Genomic DNA, 22,837 nt, shown 5'->3' with positions numbered 1-22,837 from the left:
TAAAATTTCTCTATTTGTGACCCCATACAAGCCATATTTTATATATGTATATGTATAGAGATATTTGTGAGGTGGCTTCCAATAATTTATTCATAAGGAGGGCTCTATAAATAATTGTATATTTGATGAAACAATCCATTTTCATTTCACCAATAAACAATAACAGAGAGGAATGAGGTGATTATTAGTCGCCGGCGTCCCCATGAATTCCGGCCACCACCACCACCACCACCGCCGCCTTTGGAATACTCCGATTCCTTATCTCTTCGGAGGAATAGCCTTAACTCTACTTCTCATCCTCACCTCATTGATTTTATTTGCTTGTTCCTACCGGAAACGCCCTACTTCTTCTTCCTCTTTTTCCTACGAAGAACACCCGAAAATCATGAAGATCGATACGCCTTCTGCCACAACCGCCACCGTCGTCATCATGGCTGGAAATCACACTCCCACCTTCCTCGCTACCGCTACTAATACACCACCCGTTTAATTACTCTCATTTCTCTCGATCGAAAATCCATCTTCTTCGTTTTTGCTTCCTTCTAATTTTAATGTTGCAGCGGGAACATGTAAATCCATGGAAATCGAGTATAAAATATTAGATATCTCTTTTTATCTCAATTTCGTTTTATTTGTTTTACTATATGTTCCTGTTTTATTATTAGATATCATATTAAATTAGATGATTATAGAAAATTTTTTCTCAAAACTAACAGTGGAGTAAGAAAGTAAACCAAAGTTTAAATAGAAATGGAAAATGTAGAAAAAAAATTTGGGTTTTTGTCAGCAAAAAGTTAGAAAACTTTGTTTGGAAAAGTCGAATCAAAATTTACTTTTTGATTTCTTTCTTCTTTCTCTCTTTTCTCTTGATATCTCCCTCTTCTCTATTAAGTTGCATTTGATTAACAAAACTGTTGTGAAGGTGAAAAAGAAATTAGTTGTTAAGATCGATCGGGTCGTGACGAGAAGCTTTTGAGATCTCTCTGTTTCTCTCTTCCAAATCCTCATGCTACCAATTAGGTTGCTCACTACGTTCTCATTGTTATATGTTGGTGATGATGTTAGAATTAAGTTGGTATAATCTTAGCATAAATTTTGTTGTTTGGTTGTTGTTTCGAAATAGCAAATTTCACAAAATATTTACTAAAATTTTACATTTTATCAATAATAGACATTGACAGTCACTTATATGTTTCATGACATTAATAGATCGTGATAGTTTTCTATATAGAATACAAAATTTTGATATAGTTTGTAAATATTTTAATTTATTTTGTTATTTTTAAAAATGTCTTAGAGTTATAATTGTTTTATTATCGAATTAAATTTAAAATATTTTCTTAATAGTTTAAATTTAGGGTAATTATAATTGGTAGTAATTTTAGGAATAATAATTAAATATATAACAACACCATCTAAAAAATACAAATATAAACAAAATTTATCCGTGATAGACTTCGATTGCTAATAGATTTTACAACATGGTATATTAGTGATAGACTTCTATCATTGGTAGATTTTGATAAATTTAATTTACTATATTTAAAAAAAATAAATTAAAATGTTGCTATATTCTTAATTATTTTGAATCTAATTGTTAAGATTGCAGCTATCATTTAAATTTAATGTTTGTTTAATTGCACCATGAAGTTGCAAATTTTAGACAAATAAAGCCCACATGTTGTATCTTTAAACAAATATACGACGAGAAAATGTTAAACTATTTTCATAAACAACTTCTATCAATGATAGACCTATATTAATTTAATTCTATAATTAGTAGTATCAATAATAGACTTTTATCAATTTCTATTACCGGCAAACATTAAAAAATTTCTATCAAAGTTTTTCGATGACAAATTTGTAACATTTTATACAGTAATAAACGTTTATAAGCTTCTATCAACATTTATTTGAATGGTAAAAAATGTAGACATTTTTTCTATAACTTGTATATATAGTTTGATTGATCGATTCATCTGTATTTTTAAAATGCTAATGTTTTCTTTTTTCTTTTTGCATGCATATATTCTTTTTTTTTATATATATATACACAATAATTGAAGAGTAAAAGCCTGGATAAGTAAAATTGAAATTAAGTGAGTTATTTAGTAAAAAACTATCTTTTTTTTTTCATTTTCGTTTTAATTTTTATTTAATTTAATTTTCTTTGCTTTTTAACAAATTAATCTTAAATTTAATCATATGGTGATGAAATCTATGAACTGAAATTAAAGAGAGATTTTAGTTCAAATTTAAGAGAAAAACATTATTACAACGTAGACTACATTAAAGGCTTTGTTCAAAGATGCACTAAAGAAGCAATTCTAAGGATGAGGAATTAGAATGTTTGGAGGTTATAAAGTAATCCAATGCTACCTTCATTTCAATTTTGAATTTTACTTTTTAAAAAGAGTCATACAAATACCCACAAAACCCATTTCATTACTAATTATCTTATTAGTCACTTTCAACCAAATTATATAATTGACAAAAAAAAAAAACAAAAACAAAATCACAACGTCAAATGATAACAAGAATATGGACTAAAAAGTTGAACCTATAGAATCATTTTAAGCCTAACAATGAGGATTAACTCAGTTTAAACAAAAGTCAAGATGTTGATTAACATATATTGACTGACCAAAACACGAAATAGGGCACGTCCATAGATGATTCGTAAGATGAAATGCTATCTCAAAGCTACTCCAAAACTCTAGTGAGAGGCAAACTCATGTCAACCATACATATCATCAATGAAGGAAGTCTATTCTAATAAGATTCCTTACATGTTACAAATATGTTTGCATCAAACCTTATGTGGCATGTGGTGAAGTGTTTCGTAGGTGTTTCCATCTTCTAATTTACGTTCTTTTCCTTATTATAAATCTACTTTTGTTGTGATAATGTGAATGTTAAGCCTATTACCATTGCCCAAATTTTGGCATCAACGACTCAAATTTAAAAGTCTATGTTGTTTTCATATACCAAAAACTAAACCAAGATATTTAAAAGTCTTCGTATATACATGTCTAGCAATTAAGTCAATTGAAATGAAAACTAAGAGTATATATATGATAATTCAATTAGAAATAAATTTTTTTAGAAAATATAATAGGTAGGGAGAAGAATCTTTAAAGTCTAATGATGAATATGAATGTGGCATGAAAAACAGGCATTATAGGGTCTATGATAACATGTAAATGGGAGGATGAATATATAAAGTTGTTAATTGGTTGACTCACTTTATGAACAATTATAATTAAGCATCTAACCCAATTTAAATCAAATTTGAATATGATGGATCACTTTTCTTTTGAAATATATTATCCACAATATGTATAAAATGGATAACAAGACTAAAGATACCATTATCAAAATAGTGTTCTTCAACCAACTTTATTATGTGATTTGAGTTCTGTTTGGATTAGTTGGATCTCTTTAATTTCAATATCACTAGACAATTTTTTTCTTTTCTTTTTGGGTCTAAAATTCAAAAGCTAAGGCATAATATGTGAGTGTTTGTTGATCACCAAAAAATGAAAGAGAGAAAAAGTGTTTCCTTTTGTTATGAAAATGATGATCCTCCATTATCTTTTTCTCTTTACTTGCTAAAAACTCTAAGAAATATCAGCTTCCTATGGAAGAAATCCTTACTTATCCATTGTGAAAGTGAAGGAACCTCGAGTGAGAAGATAGGCCACCTACTTAGATGTATACGTTTTTTTGATATCTAAATGTTTTATGATCATACCAAAAAGGACAATGGTTATAACTTCTTAGTTTGGTGGTGGAGAGACGTATTTAGTAATCTCTTTAAGGCTCATAACAATTTAGTGTTTTTTTAAAAAATAAAAATAAAAATTAGGGTTATTTTTAAATATAGCAAAATGAACCGAAATATTTAAAAAACATACCAAAAAATTATAGTTTATCTACGATTGACCGTGATAGATCAAGATAGATTACTATCTATGTAATAACAATTCATATTAATCTATAGTGGTTTTTTTTTAATATTAAGCATATTTTCCCTCAATTTTTTTTGTATTTTTTTTAAGTTTAAGAGTTGGATTGTTGAACAAATTCTAACTGTTTTAAAAAACTATTATTTATAGTTTTTAATCCAATTTTGATTGGAAAGTGTCAATTAGTAAAATTCACCATTTAACAAAAGACATCTATTTCCACCAAACATGAACATAGCCAAATTTTGAAAATCTGTTTCTTTTTTTTTTCTTGGGAGAAGCTGAAGAGTTGAAGTATAACTCACAAATTTTAACATTTCTCGGAAGAAGAAAATCAAATGGAAATTCTATGCATAAACTTATCAGACAACATATTCAAACTCTGAAACTCAGAACAACAAAGTAATGTAACCAAACTGACACCCAAAAACATGAAATCAGCTCCGATCAACAACATTACAGAGCTAAGATTATTGAAAATAAAAAACTGTTCTTCCTTTCGGGATTATGGCGAAGAATACTTTCAGTTCTTAAGCTGTTTGGCGATCTTGAACCATTCGGTATGGAAAGATCCTTCCATATCAGTTCTTTCATATGTATGGGCGCCAAAATAGTCTCTTTGAGCTTGGACTAAGTTTGCGGGCAATCTCTCCCTCCGGTAGCTGTCGAAGTAAGCGAGACTGGAGGACATTCCTGGGGTGCTGATACCTGAGTTGATGGCCAAACATACAACTCTTCGCCATGCTGACTGTCGTTCGATTATTTCCTTAGCAAATTCTGTATCCACAAGAAGATTGGCTAGATCGGGTTTTCGATCATAGGCCCTCTTGATTCTATCGAGAAATATGGCTCGGATGATACAACCTCCCTTCCAAATCCGGGCAAGTTCACCCAACTTCAAATCCCATCCCTTCTCAATACTCTTGGCACGGATCAAATTCATGCCTTGAGCATAGCTGCATATTTTGGATGCATAAAGAGCTTGTCTCACGTCATCGATCAACTTTGCTTTATCGACTTCTTGAGGCACCAAGACATCATTAAGACCTGATCCAAAGACTTTTGCTGCTTCGACCCTCTCTTCTTTCAAACCACTAAGAAACCTTGCATCAAGAGAAGAAGCAATGGTAGGAACAGCAACTGAGAGGTCAGCAGCTTGTTGAACAGTCCATTTACCGGTACCCTTCATACCGGTTTTGTCCAAAACTTTGTCTACTAAATAGCCGTCGGCTTTGTCGTCCTTGATGCTGAAGATATCTGCAGTGATTTCAACCAAGAAACTTAGAAGCTCGCCTTTGTTCCATTCTGAGAAAACTTGGTGAAGTTCCTCATTTGATAGCTTCCCCACAGATTTCAAAACATCATAAGCTTCTGCAATCAGCTGCATATCACCATATTCTATTCCATTGTGGATCATCTTGACAAAGTTACCTGATCCACCTTTGCCAATGTAAGTCACACAGGGACCGCTGTCGGGAACTTGGGCTGCAACCTTAACGAGAATGTCCTCAATGTTCTTAAAGGCCTCATAAGATCCTCCAGGCATCAAAGAAGGACCATTCCTAGCACCTTCTTCACCCCCTGAAACTCCCATTCCAAGGTAGAGCAGACCTAATTCACCCATGGCTTTCTCTCTCCTCTCAGTGTTCTCATACCATTCATTACCACCATCAATAATGCAATCACCTTTCTCCAAGTAAGCAGAGAGGGTTTTAATGGTTTGGTCAACTGGAGCCCCGGCTTTAACAAGCATGATTATGACACGAGGTTTTTGAATTGATTGAACAAAAGATTCAGGATCATGGAAGCCATAGAGAGGAAGGTTTCCTTCAGCTTTTGCTCGTTCAACCGTTTCATCTACTTTGGAGGTTGTTCGGTTATATACAGAAATAGGGAAGCCTTTTTCTGCAATGTTGAGAGCCAAGTTTTGACCCATTACAGCCAAACCAGCAAGACCAATCCTTGTAGGTTTTCCAGGAGCAGCCATGTTTTTACCTGCGGCACATTCAAGATTTGTAAGGTGTCGGATAAAAACAGATATCTACTTTGCTATAGATCCGAATACAACAACTTACTGTAAAATCCAAGTAAGAAGAACAAGAAAAAACCAACCACCGTTGTTTAGTTTTCATAAGGGGTCGTTGCTGCGTTTGTCAAAGAAATACCCCTTACGAAAACAAACACAACATGCAAAGTGCACATTTCCTTAAAAGAAGTATTAACTTAAAATTACAACTCCCAAAATTCTTAAACTCACACTGTGTATGAATTTGATGCAACTTTTGGAATGGTTAAAATTGATGTTATAATAACCCATTAAAAAACACTTCTTTCTATCACTAGTTTAATTTGATTCAGGAAAAAATAAATTAAAAAAAAAAAAAACTTTAAAGCACTTTGACCTGCTTTTGAAAGAAGCATGAAGTAGCAGTACTTCTTTCCAACTTGATTCAGTTAAAATAACTCTTCTGTTATTTCTTGTCCTTCGTAACAATAACAAAGGACTGCCTTAAATTTTTGGACTTAGCCTCTTAAGATGGAGCCTAACCATTAAGAATTCACAAAGAGGTCTGACAAACCTCTATTTTGTTTCAGCAACTCTACATTTAATATTTCATGCTTTCACCATAAAACCCAAAAAGTTCACAATCTGCTCAATTTACCACTCAAACAATAAAACAACCATATACCGCAGAACAACAAGAAAAACTTCCATGATTATAACAATAATATCCATAAATCACAAGATCTAGAATCTCCTCTTATGCCAATGAAAGGCAGATCAGTGGATCAAACCAACAGCATAAGAATTAGCATCCATCTATAACTTGTAAATCATCGTTGAAATCGAACAAAAGGTAAGAAACCGCATTGAAGGAAACAAACACATAAAGGGCAGAATGAAGTTAGACAGTAGAATGAAAACCCAGAAGAAATCAAACCTGAATATTCTCAATTACGGTGGAAATGGATCGAGAAAGAGGCAAATTCCCAAGAATTAGAGATCGGGGGTTGTGACAAAGATGAACAAACGAAGTGGGTATGGAAGAAAAATGGGAATTATTACACAGATATTGGTTAGGTGCTCGTGAAACTCGCTATATAGACCCTTTGCAGGTCAAAGTTGGAGACTCACCAGTGGAGAAACACATTCAACCAATAAAATTTATTTTGTTAAATTATATATATAAAAATAACAACCAAATTCCTTTTCTTTTTTCCATGTAGTTTGAAGTTTGTTTTGCTTTAATTATATACCTTCCATAAATCTTAAATTTAGTTTATATTCATACCAAAATTTTAATTTTTTTTTCTCCATACAAGAATTAAAATTTAATCAACTTTGAGGGTTATAGGAGAATGGAAGTATTTTAGAATAAAGAAAGAAAGCAGCCTTGGGGGGCAGAAGAGAAGGGTAGGTGAACAGAATTTGTAAAAAAAGTTGTGTTTAACCTTTCACAAAGGGGGTTGGTGAAAACTATCATAATACTTTCGTCATCTTTCGTCATATTTCTTATTTTTATATACCAATTTAGAAATATTAAGATTTTGTCTTTCCATCTACAAAAACTTTAATTTTAGATTGACGTAGTTGTTCAAATGATTGTCGATAAGACGGTAACAAACTCTATTTGATCGGTTTGGGTCGTGTTGGTGTCGTTGTCGTCGTGTTTGCTTAGTGTAGATTCTAATTTGGTTGATATTATTGTCGCTTTGAAGAAAATAAATGGTTGTATTTTTTAAACCAAGACTTTTGTCTAATAATGTGTTATTTTTTGTTTTTGTTCTTTTGATTGTCTTTTCTAAATGACTAAGATTTTTTAATTTGGTTATGCACTCGCTAGCCTAGTTGATTGTTTCAAAGGTTTTGATTTCTTTTTTAGATTGTCGTGGGTGTTCCTAGTCGTCGAAAGGTTGGAGAGTGTGCTTTTTGGGAGGGTATCCCTGCATGGTTGTCCACTATACATTCTTGTTCTCGTTGGTTATTGTATTGTTAAAATTATTGTATAATGGTTCAATGGAGAGAGTGACCTCATTTCTGAACTTGGTATTTTCTTTTACACATCAATTTACGATACTTTGTTGCGATGTACTGTGGTATTTGCTCTCTTTTGGGTGTCAAGGGTGTCTCTTCCCTCCCAAAAAATGCCTCACTCTTGCCATTTGCTTCCTTAATTTGTTGGTGCTATAGTCATTAACATCATTAGGGATGTCCTCCATAGGTGCAAAACTAAATATTGCATCTACCGTTTCATCCCAAGTCCAATGTGTACAATAATTTCATTCTACGTCAATGTTTATTTCACTATTGACATGTACATTGGGAGCTTGATTCTTTTCATCTAACATAGGAAGAACAAGTTCAAGGTTGATGAGTTTGCTCTTGTTGTTGCTTCCTTATTTGTTTGTGAATCTTCGTGGAGTGTTCTAATAACCATATTGGCCTTTGAGTTGAAATAAGAGTTTTAATAGATAGTAAAAATAAGATTTAAATGTGAAAGTATTAGTAGATATAGTACAATAAGAAAAATGTCTAGATGTTACTATTTTTCTCAATTAATAATTTAAATTCAAAAAAGGTGAGTTTGAAACTTCATTTTCAAACGTAGATTACACAATTCAAAATGGAAAAGAGTTGACATGGGACAAAGATCAAAATTCTTACCTTTTACATTTTTCCAATCTTTCCATTAGCACCTTGAATACTTCTAGACCTTCTTCAAATATGATAATGCATTTTGTATACACACGAACAATCCAAAGTTGAGTTCACATTCTTTGACCAAAACAATTAAATATAAAGGTCAAATAAGGTGATCTTTATTATTATACTTTTCTAGTTAACATTAGACTCAAGCTAACAAAGTTGAACAGAAAAACCACTTGAATCGAATTGGTCGATTTGGTTCGGTTCGATTCGATTTGGTTAGTTTAGATCGGTTTTTAACATCCCATATGTAATTTATACACTTCTATCGGAAAAGGGAATTAGAAAAATATTGTAGTTGAAAAAAATGTATAATTTTTTGGTTTTGTCATTGGCTTGTTCTTCTCCATTCTTTTCTCAAAATTTTCATATGATGATCTCTTCTTAAGGATACAAATATAAATGAAATTTGGTCTACTGTTTATGACATATTGAAAATATTACTCTTTGTTGTTTTCAAAATCTCAAATTTTTATGACTATGAAGCAAGGTAGAACAAAAAGTTAGTTCATTTGTGGGTGGAGAAGATGGTAAGCAAACATCACAAAGAAGAAGAAAATCCCTTTTTTATACACTTCCCATTTCTCATCTGCATATTTTCAGGTATGGATTTCCCTCTTTGATGGACGAAGAATTAAATTACAATGTCTTAGAAGTGCATTTAGATCTCCATGTTTGTGGGTTTCTTTTTATACAAAAGATTTATTGAAAGATAGCTTGTTCTTATGTTGGATGTACGCTGGATTGCAATCTTGCTCTTCCAGATTCTTTCTCCCGCTCTTTTCTTGGATTTGTTTTCAACCCAATGTAGATTTTAAGATTTTAACTCGAGCATGAGATGAAAACTAATGATAAGTTATGCTAGACTTGTTTGCTGGATTCTTAACTAAAAAGTCCTGAAAAACAATGCTTTTCAAAAAAATGTCCTGAAAAACAATGCTTTCATTCATGGATTCTGAATACCATTGGCCCATTTTATACTGAAATTTAGAGGAATTGAATCTTCGCTCTGGACAAGAGAAGAAAACTCGAACTGGTGTAGTGCTTGGCCGTTAACACTCTGACGATCAAGTTAGTAATCTTTTGAAGATATAGCTAGAGAGTAGATAATACAAGATGTATTTGGGAGTACCTCATATTACTCAAGCTCTTTTGATTATATAGAAAATTGATTTTGTAACGGTCACTTGGCTAATTTATCGCAGGAATTAGTGAATTCAGACATACCTTTGGCCTAATAGATGAACACATGTGTCTGAATTCACCCATTCTAGAGATTAGTAAGCCAAGTGATTGTTTATTGATCTTTTGATCCAACTTGTGGAGTTGGTCTCTTTAGCCCTTATGGTTGATCCCTATGGGTCAAGACACTTGGCCATATTTTCACCCGCAACAGCTTAAACTATTCCGAGCTTTCAAATGGAACAGTGAAAATGGATTAAATTCTTGGTGGATTTTCTATAATGTACCTTAATACGGAAGGTGGCACATTATCCCTTAAAATTTCATCAAGGGGCTATGAGATTAGAAATGTACTTGATTAGATTAAATTTGATGAGACCTTCTATGTTTAGCTTTGCCACGAGTTGAGTGTTGTCACTGTGCAAATTAAGTTCATATGTATGCTGTTGGGGTTTTTTGTGCCAGCCGGTATGTTTAAATACCATGAATTTCTTATTAAAGAGAACTTTTGATGACTTTGAATAAAACTTGAGCATCTGGTTACACCAAATTGGTCTTAGAGCTCCTAGATTTGAAACTGATGGCAAGCAAGAAGTCTATCAACTCCTGTACTATGAGGATCAAACAGGAAATAGGGAGGAAGTAATCATTCTTTCTCCAAAAGATGTGTATGAGATGTCCCAATGGAACATTTCACAAACTAAGAGAAGGAAAGAAAACTTGCAAAAATAGTAATACCAGGGGTTTGTTGAAGCAGTCCTAAAGACCATAACTTGAAAGTTGAAACTTGAAACCCATTTAACAAGGTGAGGACTGGATTCACTCACAATGATCTTATTCCACAATGTGTTTGGCTTTATAAAGAAGCAACACAGCTACTTACTGATGACGAATCACTCAATCTCAAATTATTGATACCTATCTCCCAAGGTTCATAAACTTCAAAATTGTATCTCAATTAACCAAGTGCGAGGCCTTCCTCATCAACACCCCTTCCATGAAAAAGTCTTAACTTGTTTTTCTCTAACATTTTGCTCATTGAGCTAGAGATTTTAAACAAAGAAAGGAAGTACATCAGAATTCCACTCAGCATCAAGTTGTCTTCCCTTGGAGAAAAAAGCTCTTTTCCAATATGATAGACGCTTTTGGACCTTTTTCCAAAATTGGAGTCCTGAAAGCTCTACTCTTTGGAGCCCAAACATTCAACTTAGAGGGAGTACTGTTGAAGTCTACGTTGAAGATTTGATCATTTAGACCTTTCAGTTCTTGAAGCGTTTTTTCCTATTAACTTTTAGGCCAAAAATTGACTGAAATAATGATAAAAGCTCATTCAATTTAACAAAGTAATTCTCTCTCCCCAAACAACAGAAAATAGGATTTTCTGCAAATTCACTCCTTGTGTATGTCAAGTGTGAATGACTCTTTGACCAATCAAATTGTGTACATAACATTTCATAATTTTGTGTTGTTGTAGATCTTGATTAGTAATTTGGATGAGGAGGTAATGTATCAGAGTGAATAAATTAAGAAAAGCTCGAGCATTTCCTACACAGTTTGTGGGATAGTATTATGTAAAAGTGAACTAGAGAATCTCTTCATAGTGGCAGTGTGTTGGAGACATAAAAATAGATTATGTTGGATGTAATAGGGTGATATGAGTATGATGATAAAACACTTTACTTTCCCCTTGCTCTTAAGGTAGTTAATGGAAGAATTGTGAGAAAGAGGGAACCAGAGGCAAGATAATCTCTGCTATAGGAGCCTTCATCAAAAAGTTATGGAAGTGTAGAAAAGATTATGGGGAAAAAATCTTCTTTGGGAAGGCAATGGATTTATCTTCTCAATTTTCTTGTGCTCAAATCTTTGGAGTACAACAAGAAGTGGCTGGTTTTCCTTTGAATTTGTCAGTTCTTATTGGATCTGTTTGGTCCTATAGCATCTGAATTGTGAGGATTAGTAGTTGTACAATATCAGAATTCGGCATTGGTTTATATTTTTGGAAATTGGCAGTTGGTGCTAAAGAATGTGTTAAAGAAACAAAAGGTGAAAAGGTTCTGTTTTATAAAAGGATTTAAAAGAAAAAGAGAGGTAGTCAACGGTCAACAGAAGACTACTCTGGGTCCTATGTAAAAGTTTTTGACATATTGCTCTGGTCTATTCACAAACACGAAGGCTCTCAAAAAGCTGTCAGTAGTGCTCAAAATTTCATTGGATATCTTTTTGTTCATTTAGGGTGTGTATAGATTGTCTTTCTAAGTAATTAAATGAGTATTTCTAAGTGCAAAAAAGTGTTAGAAATCAATCCAAGCGGTTCCTAATTTTTAAAGATTATAACCAGTTCCATCCACCACCACTTATAAGAAATCCAATCCATGCTGCTCGTTGCTTTCCCTGTTCAGTACATTCAACATCAGGAACAACTACTACTATCTTCACTGCACGATATGAAACTTAGTCATCGTAGTTATTTTGAAGAAAAAACTTCCTGTGCTGGTTTCTTCTTAAACACTTCAAATTTTTAAGCAAATTCATTGGAAAAGGTAAAATGTACAAAAGGAAGGGGCAGCTGAAAAAATAATCTCAAAGAATCTACAAAAACAATATGCAGTCAGCTAAACAAAGAGATGAGATAGCTGCAAAAAGCTTCAGCAAATTCGTTTCAAGAGGAAGCCAAATGGACGGAAACTATCCTGATAATCCTCCCAAAGGCTCTTAATTTCATTAAAACACACTCAAATGAAATACCAAATTGTGGATAGACAAAGGACCATTGCCCTTAATTTGTTGTCCTGTTTTTGTTGTATAGATAGTAAATTGTTTGTCATTAGTTTATAGAACTATATTTGAAATAGGATTAGGATGGATCTCTCGCTGTGTTTCTATATGGATCAAGTTCAGAAGCTCCAAGGTGTCTTTGGATGCTAAAAATAAAAATCATAATTATACATTAATCAACTAAGATGCTCAAACAGAAGTTATTGCAGTTCTTCTTTACGTGCATGAAGCTACAGACTGAACGGAGGAAAAGACTGAAGTGGGAAGAACCATAACTGGAGAAAGGGACTGGAAAAAATTTCCTCCTCACCCTCGCTTTATCTATATAACTTGTCATGACTGGTTGCTGCAGACTCAGCTCTCGGATGGTGAGTTAGGGGGGATTTTTTCAAGTTCTCTGAAGCTGGGGTAATGATCATTGACCTGTAGTTCTGTAAGCATTCGACGAAGTTCTGAAGTCTGCTCTTTGAGTTGAACATTTTCTTGAACAACCTTGTCATGACAGTCTGAGACTTGATTCAGCTTATCAATAAGCTGATGGTTCTCATTCCTTAGCCAAAGCACTTGAGACCATAGCTCATCCAAATGCTTCTGTTTTCGCATACGTGACCGTCGTGCAGACTCTCTATTCGATATCATCCTTCTCTGCTTCCTCTCATTGATAAGGCTTTGCTGTTGCTCATCTGCTTCATCGGAAGTTGAATTGCTACTCAAACACGGCTGTCTAAAATCATGAACTTGAGAAGGACCTTGGAAATTATATAAAGGATTAGAGAATTCATTAAGTTGGATTGTAGGTAAGTTGTTCTGTGCCATGGGAAAGTGAGTAGCATACGGAGATAAATTGGAGGGGATGAGATATTGGAGACTTGTGACTTCACCAGGCTGCATTTTCAAGGTTTTGTTGAAAGCTTTACTGGATCTTGGAAGAGAAGAAGACAATGTTTAGGGAGAATGGGAAGTTTGGTGGTGAAGGTGCTTTATAGCAAGTAAAAGGTTTCATTGGCCCACTCTTGGGATCATGGAGTGATTTTGAGAAAGCTTTTCAGAGGTTGAATCACTTGAATATCATGCAGATCTTGTCCATGTCCTGTTATGGCACAGCTGCTTTGCTTTCATGTCATGAGATCGACCAGGTACTATACTATATCTTGTACCTTCCTTCTTGTTTCGACTACTTCATGTCTATTAGTATGTGTTTGTGATATAAGCATGATTCACACATATATACTCGCACATTAGAGTTGATTATGTTTCTGAATAATTTTTCACATCATATCTTGATTACATCAGAGAAGGCATACATATTGTGGGAGGTATAATTATTGTTATGGTAGAATGATTAGAAAAGTATCTCTACTAGACAATTCAATCTAGTGATGTAAGCAAAAAGAAGATGGACAAGGCAAGTAAAGCCTTCTTTCACATCCCTATTCATCAACTTTCATAGGGTAGAGCTCAAAAAGAAACTACAATACCCAATAGTGTTCAATGTTTAAATTCCATTTAAAAATAATCAGCTCCAATTACTTGACCCGGAGTCTTTTTTTATTTTGATAGAAACAACTGCTTTTATTGAGAAAAAAAAAAGAATACATGGACAACAAAAAACAAGTTTGTAAGTTCCCTTTAAAGAGAGGGTTTCCAACTAAGTAAGATACTACCTAAAAGATAATTTACAAAGGTCTTTGATACCAAAACCCATATAGAAACATGGAATCTGGCCAAGAACCTGATAGAGAAACTATGATCAACCTCCCATGAGTGCTATGAGTGAGATTGAACCAATCATAACACGAAAGGGAGGTTATATTACAGGTAACGTCTCTTTCTTCTTGGTGTCTGAATTGTATAGGTACGGATACCAATTATCTTAGTATAATTCTACGTCTACCATTTTAACCTTTTCTTTCATCAATTCTTGAGTTTTGGGATAAGACTGTAAGAATACAAAGTGTACCTGATGCAAATCTCTTGGCAGATACTTTTTCTCCCTTCAGGTTTATTTTGGTTATATTAGTGCAATTTGATCCAATCATTTACACTTATCCTAGAATTTCAGAGCAATAATTAAAGATAATGGCTACAATTTTAAATGCATACTCAACCTTCTCCCACCTTCCCACAAAAAGATAGAAAAGGAGAAAGAAAAAGAGGGAGGATATCACTACAAAGGCAGAAGTAGCTGAAAAAACTTCAATTTTTTTTTCAAGGCACTATCATATTATATTATATTTTTGTAAAGTTATAAATTAAGTTTTGTAAAGATAGATAAACCCTGGCTTATTTATTGCATCACTTGAAATGGACTACATTTAAAAACACTGCTGAGAGTAACAGAGTACTCAAATCTTTTATTGGTGGCCTCATCTTGTCTCATATTTCTCTTTAAACAATTAGAGAAAAAGGTCTATGTTTTCTAACCACTACTTTCTTACCAAGTCCCTATATATATTTGTTTAGCACAATGAAGACAACTGTGACCTCAACATGAGGACAAAATTTAAAAGTTGAGGTGAAAGAAGGCACTTTTCTATAATTAAGATCTTTAGTTTCTTTATACACAGAGAAACTATACAATCATACTCTCTGATTGCATGAAAGTAGTAGACATTGAAATATCTTATCTAAATATTTAGGAAAATTAACATGATATACGAATTCTCATAGTTGATGGAGATCTAGATTCTAGACGCAGTAGAAAACTTCACTGTCATCTCACATCATTAAGTGTTCGAATATCTTGAATCTATTATCTGGCACTCCCAGCAATCAAGTGTGAGGGGCTCGCAATTCACATTATTTACGCATGTGTTATGTATTCTAAATTCTCTTGAGTAATGCACTTTAGTGAATCACATATATCTGTGTGTCAATTCTTTATTGCTTTATGTCTTACGTTTTTTATTTTCTTTATTTGTCGATTTCATAACAATAAGAGTCCTAGTTGACGTCACATAAAAGTTGTCGACACCCAACACCCCTTTGTATAAAGCATTTTTTCTTTCACGAATGTATTGTTGAATAGATGATTTTGGGGAAATAAGATAAACTCATAAACTTTACCTTAGTTCATCATTTCTTAGTCTTGTTACTTCAATCATTGTGAAGTTTATGTGATCTGAGCGAGGGACAGTAGATGCCGGAGTTTTTCAATGTTAAGCTTAGAAAAAAGTATTGGCCAACCGTATAAGATTGCTTCAATCAAGCATGTTATTTTTAAAATCTGGTCAAATCTGAGCTCACAATTTGCTAGCTAGCTGCTAAAAAAACGTAGAGAGTAGCTGAGGTCCTAACCACACTCAACTCAAACAAGGTAAAAAGTTACTTTCAGAGTGAAAAATCTTGTCTGATTGGTGGAGAGAAATAGCCACACTTGCAAGTAATTGTGTACTTGCTTTGAAAGTTAGTCTTCCACTCAATAAAGAGCTTTTCTTTGATTCATGTAATACCATAATCTTTACTGGAGAAGAAAAAGAGCAACTTGAAAAACAAAAGTAAAAAAAATTGCTGCTTCCCCACACTTGAGGCTCTTGTCTGATTGAGTGGACAGCTTAGTCAACATTGTCATTAGAAAGATTTTGACCATCTCTCTCTCTCTCTTTGTCTCTTTTTCTCTCCTTCACTCATCTTAAAGCTTGTTTGATATTTGAGTAGAAAGTACAGATTTCAGTATGTTTTCCTGTCCAATTGTATCAGAAACTTCATTTGTTCTGTCATTTTTGCAATTGTACTTGTAGTGTACATCACATTATGGATATCTATATACTATGTGATCCTTTACATGGTGAATTCATGGATTTTTGTACAACTTTAAAGTGAAGCTAGAGAATAGTTCACTATTACCATGAAGTTGTTTTTGTCACTTAGAAGCACTTCTCAAATTTGACAGTGTTTTGTTAGATCTATGGCTTAAGGTGTCAATAAGCTTGATTTTGTAGATTTTGGATTACCCTAAAAGGAATAGGTTACAAGTATAGGGAAAAAAGAGTCTGACTGCAGTATGCACTGCCATTCTCTTTTGTGCAAGTAGGCAACACTCGATAGAAAAATAATATTATTATTAAGAAAAATGGTATGCACGAGATTAGATTGTCTATAAGAGTCTTTTAATAATATAACCAAACTAATAGTTTGAGATAAAGTTGATCAAACGTGCGTAACTTAGAGTTATACCAATATTTTGGTGAACCATATGTCTTTTGACGTATATGTTAGCAGTAGACCTAACTAAATGATTGAATCGAATTAGAGACTTGTTATTTCACTAAAAGCAATACACAAATGTACACGAACTTGATTAACCAATCTTTTCTTTCTCCTTTTCTCTCTACTTTGAAGCTTTATGAATCAATATCGTATGGAATAATATATATATATATTAAAAGGGTACTTGGACTAATCCATTATATACAAAAGTGACAAAAAAAAATTGATGGGGAAAAGAAGATTATGTTAAGAAGGATGATGGAGGAAGCAAAGAAAAGAAAAAAGGCAAATAAAAATAGAGAGATTAAGACAAGAGAGAAGGTGATGATAGATGAAAACTTGTGGGGGCAAAGTGCGCATGGCTTAGTGCCACCACCCCCCCCTACCTCCTACCCTTCCTATTGCTCAACTTGTCTATTCATGTTTTCTTTTCTAAAAGACGTACGTTTTTATCTCCGTACTTTACAATTTTGTTCCATTTCAATCAATCTTAAATTTAGTTTCTTTATTGCTTTTTTTATTCCTTATTTATTACCATTTTCTTACTAAATTTTGGATTTTATTTACATTTTGTGATTTGTTTTTGAAAGTGTATAGACTAAAATTAGACATACGATATGCTTTTGATCCACCAACTAAAAATGGTTAAAATTTGCACAATCATCGAGAAACGTCATACTTTTCTCTTTTTCTAATTCGTATATTTATCTTGAAACTTCATCTTCTAGCTATATACTTTAAACACAAACTTTCTAATCTCAATACATCAACTTCAAATTTCATAACTCAATTCATTGTCTCAAACGACTCACTAAAAAAGATTGTCAGTACAATGAATTTTGATCCGAAAAGAATTGCATAGAGAGATTGAAGAAAGAAGAAACAATATATTATGAAAATGGGCAACTTTTCATTGTACCCCATTAAACCAACCTCAATATATGTATTTGTTGAATGGCATTTGGTGATGTTCTCTCTCTTTTTTTTTTTTTTTTTTGTGGTGGGTGTCCTATAAAGTATAGGATAGAGTCCAAAATGAACATTATTTGAACTTTGTTGGTTTGTATAATTTGGTGGTTAATTTAGATAATATATATAGAGAGAGAGAAGAAAATGCCCAAAACATCTTTATAGTGTTTGTCCTATTTTAGATGCTTTTATTTCTATTGCCTTTCTATTCCTTCATATTCATCCAATAGTGTTCTTCAAACAAATTATGCCCAAGTTTCCTTTTTTCCTTTTCACAAACCATCTTTTGTTATTTATTCTGCTTTGCATCCCCATTTCTTATATACCTTTTCAAAGAAAATTAATTTGAGAGAATATAATTTGTTGTTCAATTATTGGACATGGTAAATGGAGATTTAAATAATGCATCCTCCTAATTCTTTCTTTTCTTTATGTTACATAAGTTTTAAATTTAATTTTCTTCCCTTAGTTTTTAGGTTGGTGACGATATTTTAATTTTTGAAAATGAAAGAATAGATCACGTTTTAATTCATTATTTTATTTTTTTGGCAAAACGACGATCTTTAATATCTAACAAGTCAAATGTAATTATGTACTTTCTTAAGAAAGTGGATGGTCAGCCGTCAATAATATTTGATGAAATTGGACCTTTAAGTGAAAGGGGAAAAATTTTGACGAAAATGTGTTATTCATGTCTCTTATTATAAATTCATTAGAATTAATCAGCGGATCTTCGTAGATATATATATCATGTTATAAATCACTCAAAACTTTTATCTAAATGTAGTCTTTCGATGATTATTAATCGATACTTTTTTTTTTTTTTGTAGTTCTTTGTATAGGGTTTTCTCTCACTCGTCCTAATAAAAAGGAATCTATTACATATTTTTTATTCACTTCAATATACACACTAATAAATTAACTCATAATTGTGTAAGTTATGAACTTTGATGTGATTAAATTTCCATATTTGAATGTGCAATGAATGAATGAATGTGGTAAGAAGTGCATTTAAGGGAGTGGTAGTGCATTTTTAATTTGGATTAAGACAATCACTTTAACCATTTCTTTTGTTCATCAAAAATTGGATTAATTAAAGTCTTAATCCACTATCAAACTTTGATGATTATAACCACAATAGCATTATTTTGGCAACTTTTGACTTGATAGCTAACCACTTCTTATCATCTTTCTTCCCCTATTTATATATATTTTGTTTTCCTTGGATTTTTAAGAAATTATTTCATTCATTTAAACTTTAACAATAGTATAAATTTTGAGTCTACAAACATTTGCATTCATTTTAATACATTTGGAATTTTTAGGAAAAAATACTTTAATATAACTCTTAATACGTTACATTATTCCTTTTTCGTTTTTGGTCATAACTACTTCGTTTAGCTTTCATTTGGTTTATGTATTTCATAATCGAACTCAAGAATCAAGGATTTGAAAGCATTTCTTTCTAAGTTGGATGTGGATTTAAAGTCACGTTAAAGTTGGAAGTAAGCGATCGAAGAGAAAACACATTTCATCATGTTATAACCACGACTATAGTTTGCAATTGTTTGCACTCAAAGAGTTCAATTTCTTTTATCAACATGAATATAGTTTAATTGACAAAAAAAAATTATATTATCAACGATGGAATCAGGGGTTTGATTCTAACCTACAAAAAAAATATATATATGTTTTCCTAGAGACAAGTAAAAATGTGAAGTCTTTATTACTAATCATTGCATAACTCTTTACACGATCCTCTAGTGAGACAAAAATCAATAGGTAAGAAGCTAAAAAGAAATGCAAAATATATATATTTAAAGCTAGCTACCTAAATCTACTAAAAAAATTTACCTGAAAGAATTTCTAGAGTTGGCTTATTAACGTATGCAAGCGTGTTTGTGAAATAGTTTCATTTTCTTTGTGCACGTTCACGTATCTGTGCATTTACTGGCATTTATCAAATGTCTCAAAAGATACCTACAAGGATCTAAAATGATCTATACTTAGCAGCAACTTTTTTACCTTACTAAAAATACTTTAAAAGCAACCTTGCAATTAATATATGGTTGTAATAAAAAAAAACAAATTGCGACATATTATATACGTTGCTAAAAGTACACTTTAAGAAACATATGAGCGTTGGTGAAAGTCGTGTGTTAACGGTGTATGGTGAATCAGTTACTAAACCTTCTTACTATGTCATAATGAAAACGTTTACAACAACGCTCATTTACCGTGTTGCTAATACATTTAATAGATTTTTTAAAAAGTGATTTTTCTTGTAGTGATAACGGTACATGCATGCACATAACGTAACATTAGTATAGTTCAACGATAGTTTCTATGTCAATATAAAATAAAATGTTCGAACGTTGGGGATCAAGTTTGTTCAAATGCATATCCCCTTTCTTTGTTTCTTTTTTCAACTTCAATGCTCTTTAAGCTCTCTTCTATAGTAACAAGTATCGATAAATTGTAGCTAAATATTATATTATTCACAATAAGACAAAGACTTGGCTCACTTCAAAGCCGATGATCGTAATTCTCTAACGAGCAATCGAAAAAAGCGAAAAAAATAAATACACTTCTAATTTTCTGTTCGGTTTTTAACTTTACATTTCTAAATGTTTTTTTAGTTAAACTTATTTTAAACGGTTAGAAATATTTTTAGAATTAATTCTAAAAGCTAACGTAAAAGTTGTTTTAAGAGTTTTAAAATCACATCAAAGCATAATCAAGATAACGGGGAGAGATTCAATTGACACAGTTACTTGAAGATTCACTTCTTGGGTAAGAAATCAATTTTGTTATATAATACCTACTAAATTAATAGATGTTATATAGTTGTTTACAAACTTAGAAATGATCGCCAAAGTTAACATCGTTCAATTGATTATCTCTGGTTAGATATTATATTAAATTTTACCATTTACCTGTGAGCTTCTGGGTTAAATTAGTGATTTAAGATGTTATTAGAGTAGGTTGCTTGATGATCTCTTTAGTTTAAGCCTCTACTTCGTTATTTCCTCCCCAATTAAATACCAGCTTAAGTTGCTAAATTGGTGATTTAGATCTTTTGAACAACTTTTTATATATGATTTAAAGACAGTCGATCGATGTCTGTTTAGGAAAGTTCTAAATCGAGAAATTTTAAAAGTATTTCAAAGATAACTTATTGGCTGACATTTTCTCATCGATGGTTAAGGTCAGTTTGAATATTTACTAAATTGACCGTAATTAGTTCGATGATAATTTGATTAAAAAACCAACTTCGAGCGATGATTAATTCTAATTTTTCTAAACAATTATTAAAAAAAGACAAGGAGAAAACAATGATTAAATGTTTGTCTTAACATTTAGTCATAGAATATATGTAAGTATATAATTGAGCTTTCATTTCATATCATTACAAATATCTCTTTTTATTTATATATAATATTAATATCAATATTATAAATTATAATTATCTGAAATCTTCTCATTCTCCCAAACCTAATTAAATTAATATATTCCAAACATTTTGTCTTTTATGAAAGCGATGAAGACTTTTTAAATATTATATATAGAAAAAAAAAAGAACTCGATGTTAAAATAATGATTTTCGTATCATTACTTCTAATTAAATGAAATATTATTGTAAACAAACGTTAAATTCTTTTACCAAATAGTACTCAAACAAATTTTTGCCAAAATTTTAGACTATAAGGTCAACCAATTCCACAATATCAAGCAAATTTAGAATATTTGAGTGTTCTAAATTAAATCCAATTTTCAAAAAGTACCAAATACAAATTTCCAAATTAGCCACCAAACACATCTAAAAACTATATTTTTTAGAAAAAAGAGTTCAACTTATTTACAAATATTTATGCATTTCATTAAATTTAAGGTTCTCAAATTTCAAATTATATATGCGAAAATGAATGTTTCCTCAGCAGTTTTCGAAGTGCTTAACCCATCAAAAACAAGAATTTGATTTGAACATAACCACACCACAAAGCAAAACAGCAAACAACTCCATAACCAACATAGCTATAATAAATAGCTAACTTCTCATATGTTCACTATCTATAACCTGAAAAAGAATACTCCAATCCAACTTTTATAGACAAAAATCCCAGTAATACACCAAGACGTGAAATGATGAACATAAAAAAAGATAAATGGGATAAAATTCAATTTCCAATTCAGAAGAATGAGTTCCACACAACAAAATAGATCATTGAATCTAAACTTGGGAGCAAGGGGAATCTGGATAAAAACATTGGTAACAACTGACAAGTAATGGTCCTCGACGATTCACACGATCTAGAATATGAGGATAAATGATGAAAGTTGTTACCATATAACTCACCCTCCGTTCAAGGACATAGTTTATATCGTGTTCTAGCAGTAACAAGCATCATATAAATCATTGAAAGAAATGCAGGCAGAGCACACCTTCAATTTAATTATATGCCGTAGTATATATCATGTTCTAGTAGCAGCAAACATCATAAGAACATAAATGAAATGCAGGCACAACCCACTTTCTGTTTAATAATGCCATGGTCTATATTTTGTTCTAGCTGCACCAAACATTATATAGACCATGAATGAAATGCAGGCACAACTCCTCCACTTAAAATGTCAGTCTATATAGTGTTCTAGCAGCAACAAACAACATATAGACAAGGAAAGAAACACATGCTTTTTTGAACAGCTATATCAATCTCTCCTTTTTATTATTATTAATATCAATGAGTGTTTGAATAATCTCTTGAGATAGCCTATCTAACCTTACCATATTTAGGTGTCAAAGAAATTTGTAGACACTGGGTAAGTGTCCACCGTGAATTTTGCCATTTATCGAACTTGTGCTATTTATTTACTGATATGTCAACCCATGGTTGAACAGCTAAATCGATTAATCAATGGATGATCTGATAAGTCATAAAAGCAAACGATGTAGAAATTAATACCATAATAATAATTCATAAAACAATTTCTGAGAGATTTTAAAGAAGGGAACAATAAGATAACA

The 22,837-nt window shown here is 32.1% G+C and overlaps 2 protein-coding genes across 2 annotated transcripts; both read right to left on the bottom strand.

The window, feature by feature from the left end:
• Positions 1-4,257: 4,257 nt before the first annotated feature.
• Positions 4,258-7,123, bottom strand: LOC101209197 (6-phosphogluconate dehydrogenase, decarboxylating 2). The gene is made up of 2 exons (XM_004141434.3): positions 6,911-7,123; positions 4,258-5,963 (listed from the first exon to the last, which is right to left on the bottom strand). The coding sequence occupies exon 2, from the start codon at positions 5,953-5,955 to the stop codon at positions 4,492-4,494; it is 1,464 nt and encodes a 487-aa protein (XP_004141482.1). The 5' UTR covers positions 5,956-5,963; positions 6,911-7,123; the 3' UTR covers positions 4,258-4,491.
• Positions 7,124-12,614: 5,491 nt separating this feature from the next.
• On the bottom strand, positions 12,615-13,914 carry LOC101208954 (basic leucine zipper 43). Its single transcript, XM_004141433.3, has one exon. The coding sequence runs from the start codon at positions 13,522-13,524 to the stop codon at positions 12,988-12,990; it is 537 nt and encodes a 178-aa protein (XP_004141481.1). The 5' UTR covers positions 13,525-13,914; the 3' UTR covers positions 12,615-12,987.
• Positions 13,915-22,837: the final 8,923 nt, after the last annotated feature.

This window comes from Cucumis sativus, chromosome 5 (genome assembly GCF_000004075.3).
Source record: "Cucumis sativus cultivar 9930 chromosome 5, Cucumber_9930_V3, whole genome shotgun sequence".
Lineage (NCBI taxonomy): Eukaryota > Viridiplantae > Streptophyta > Magnoliopsida > Cucurbitales > Cucurbitaceae > Cucumis > Cucumis sativus.
The sequence above is the reverse complement of the archived record's forward strand: the minus strand, read 5'-3'. Positions and strand labels throughout refer to the sequence as shown.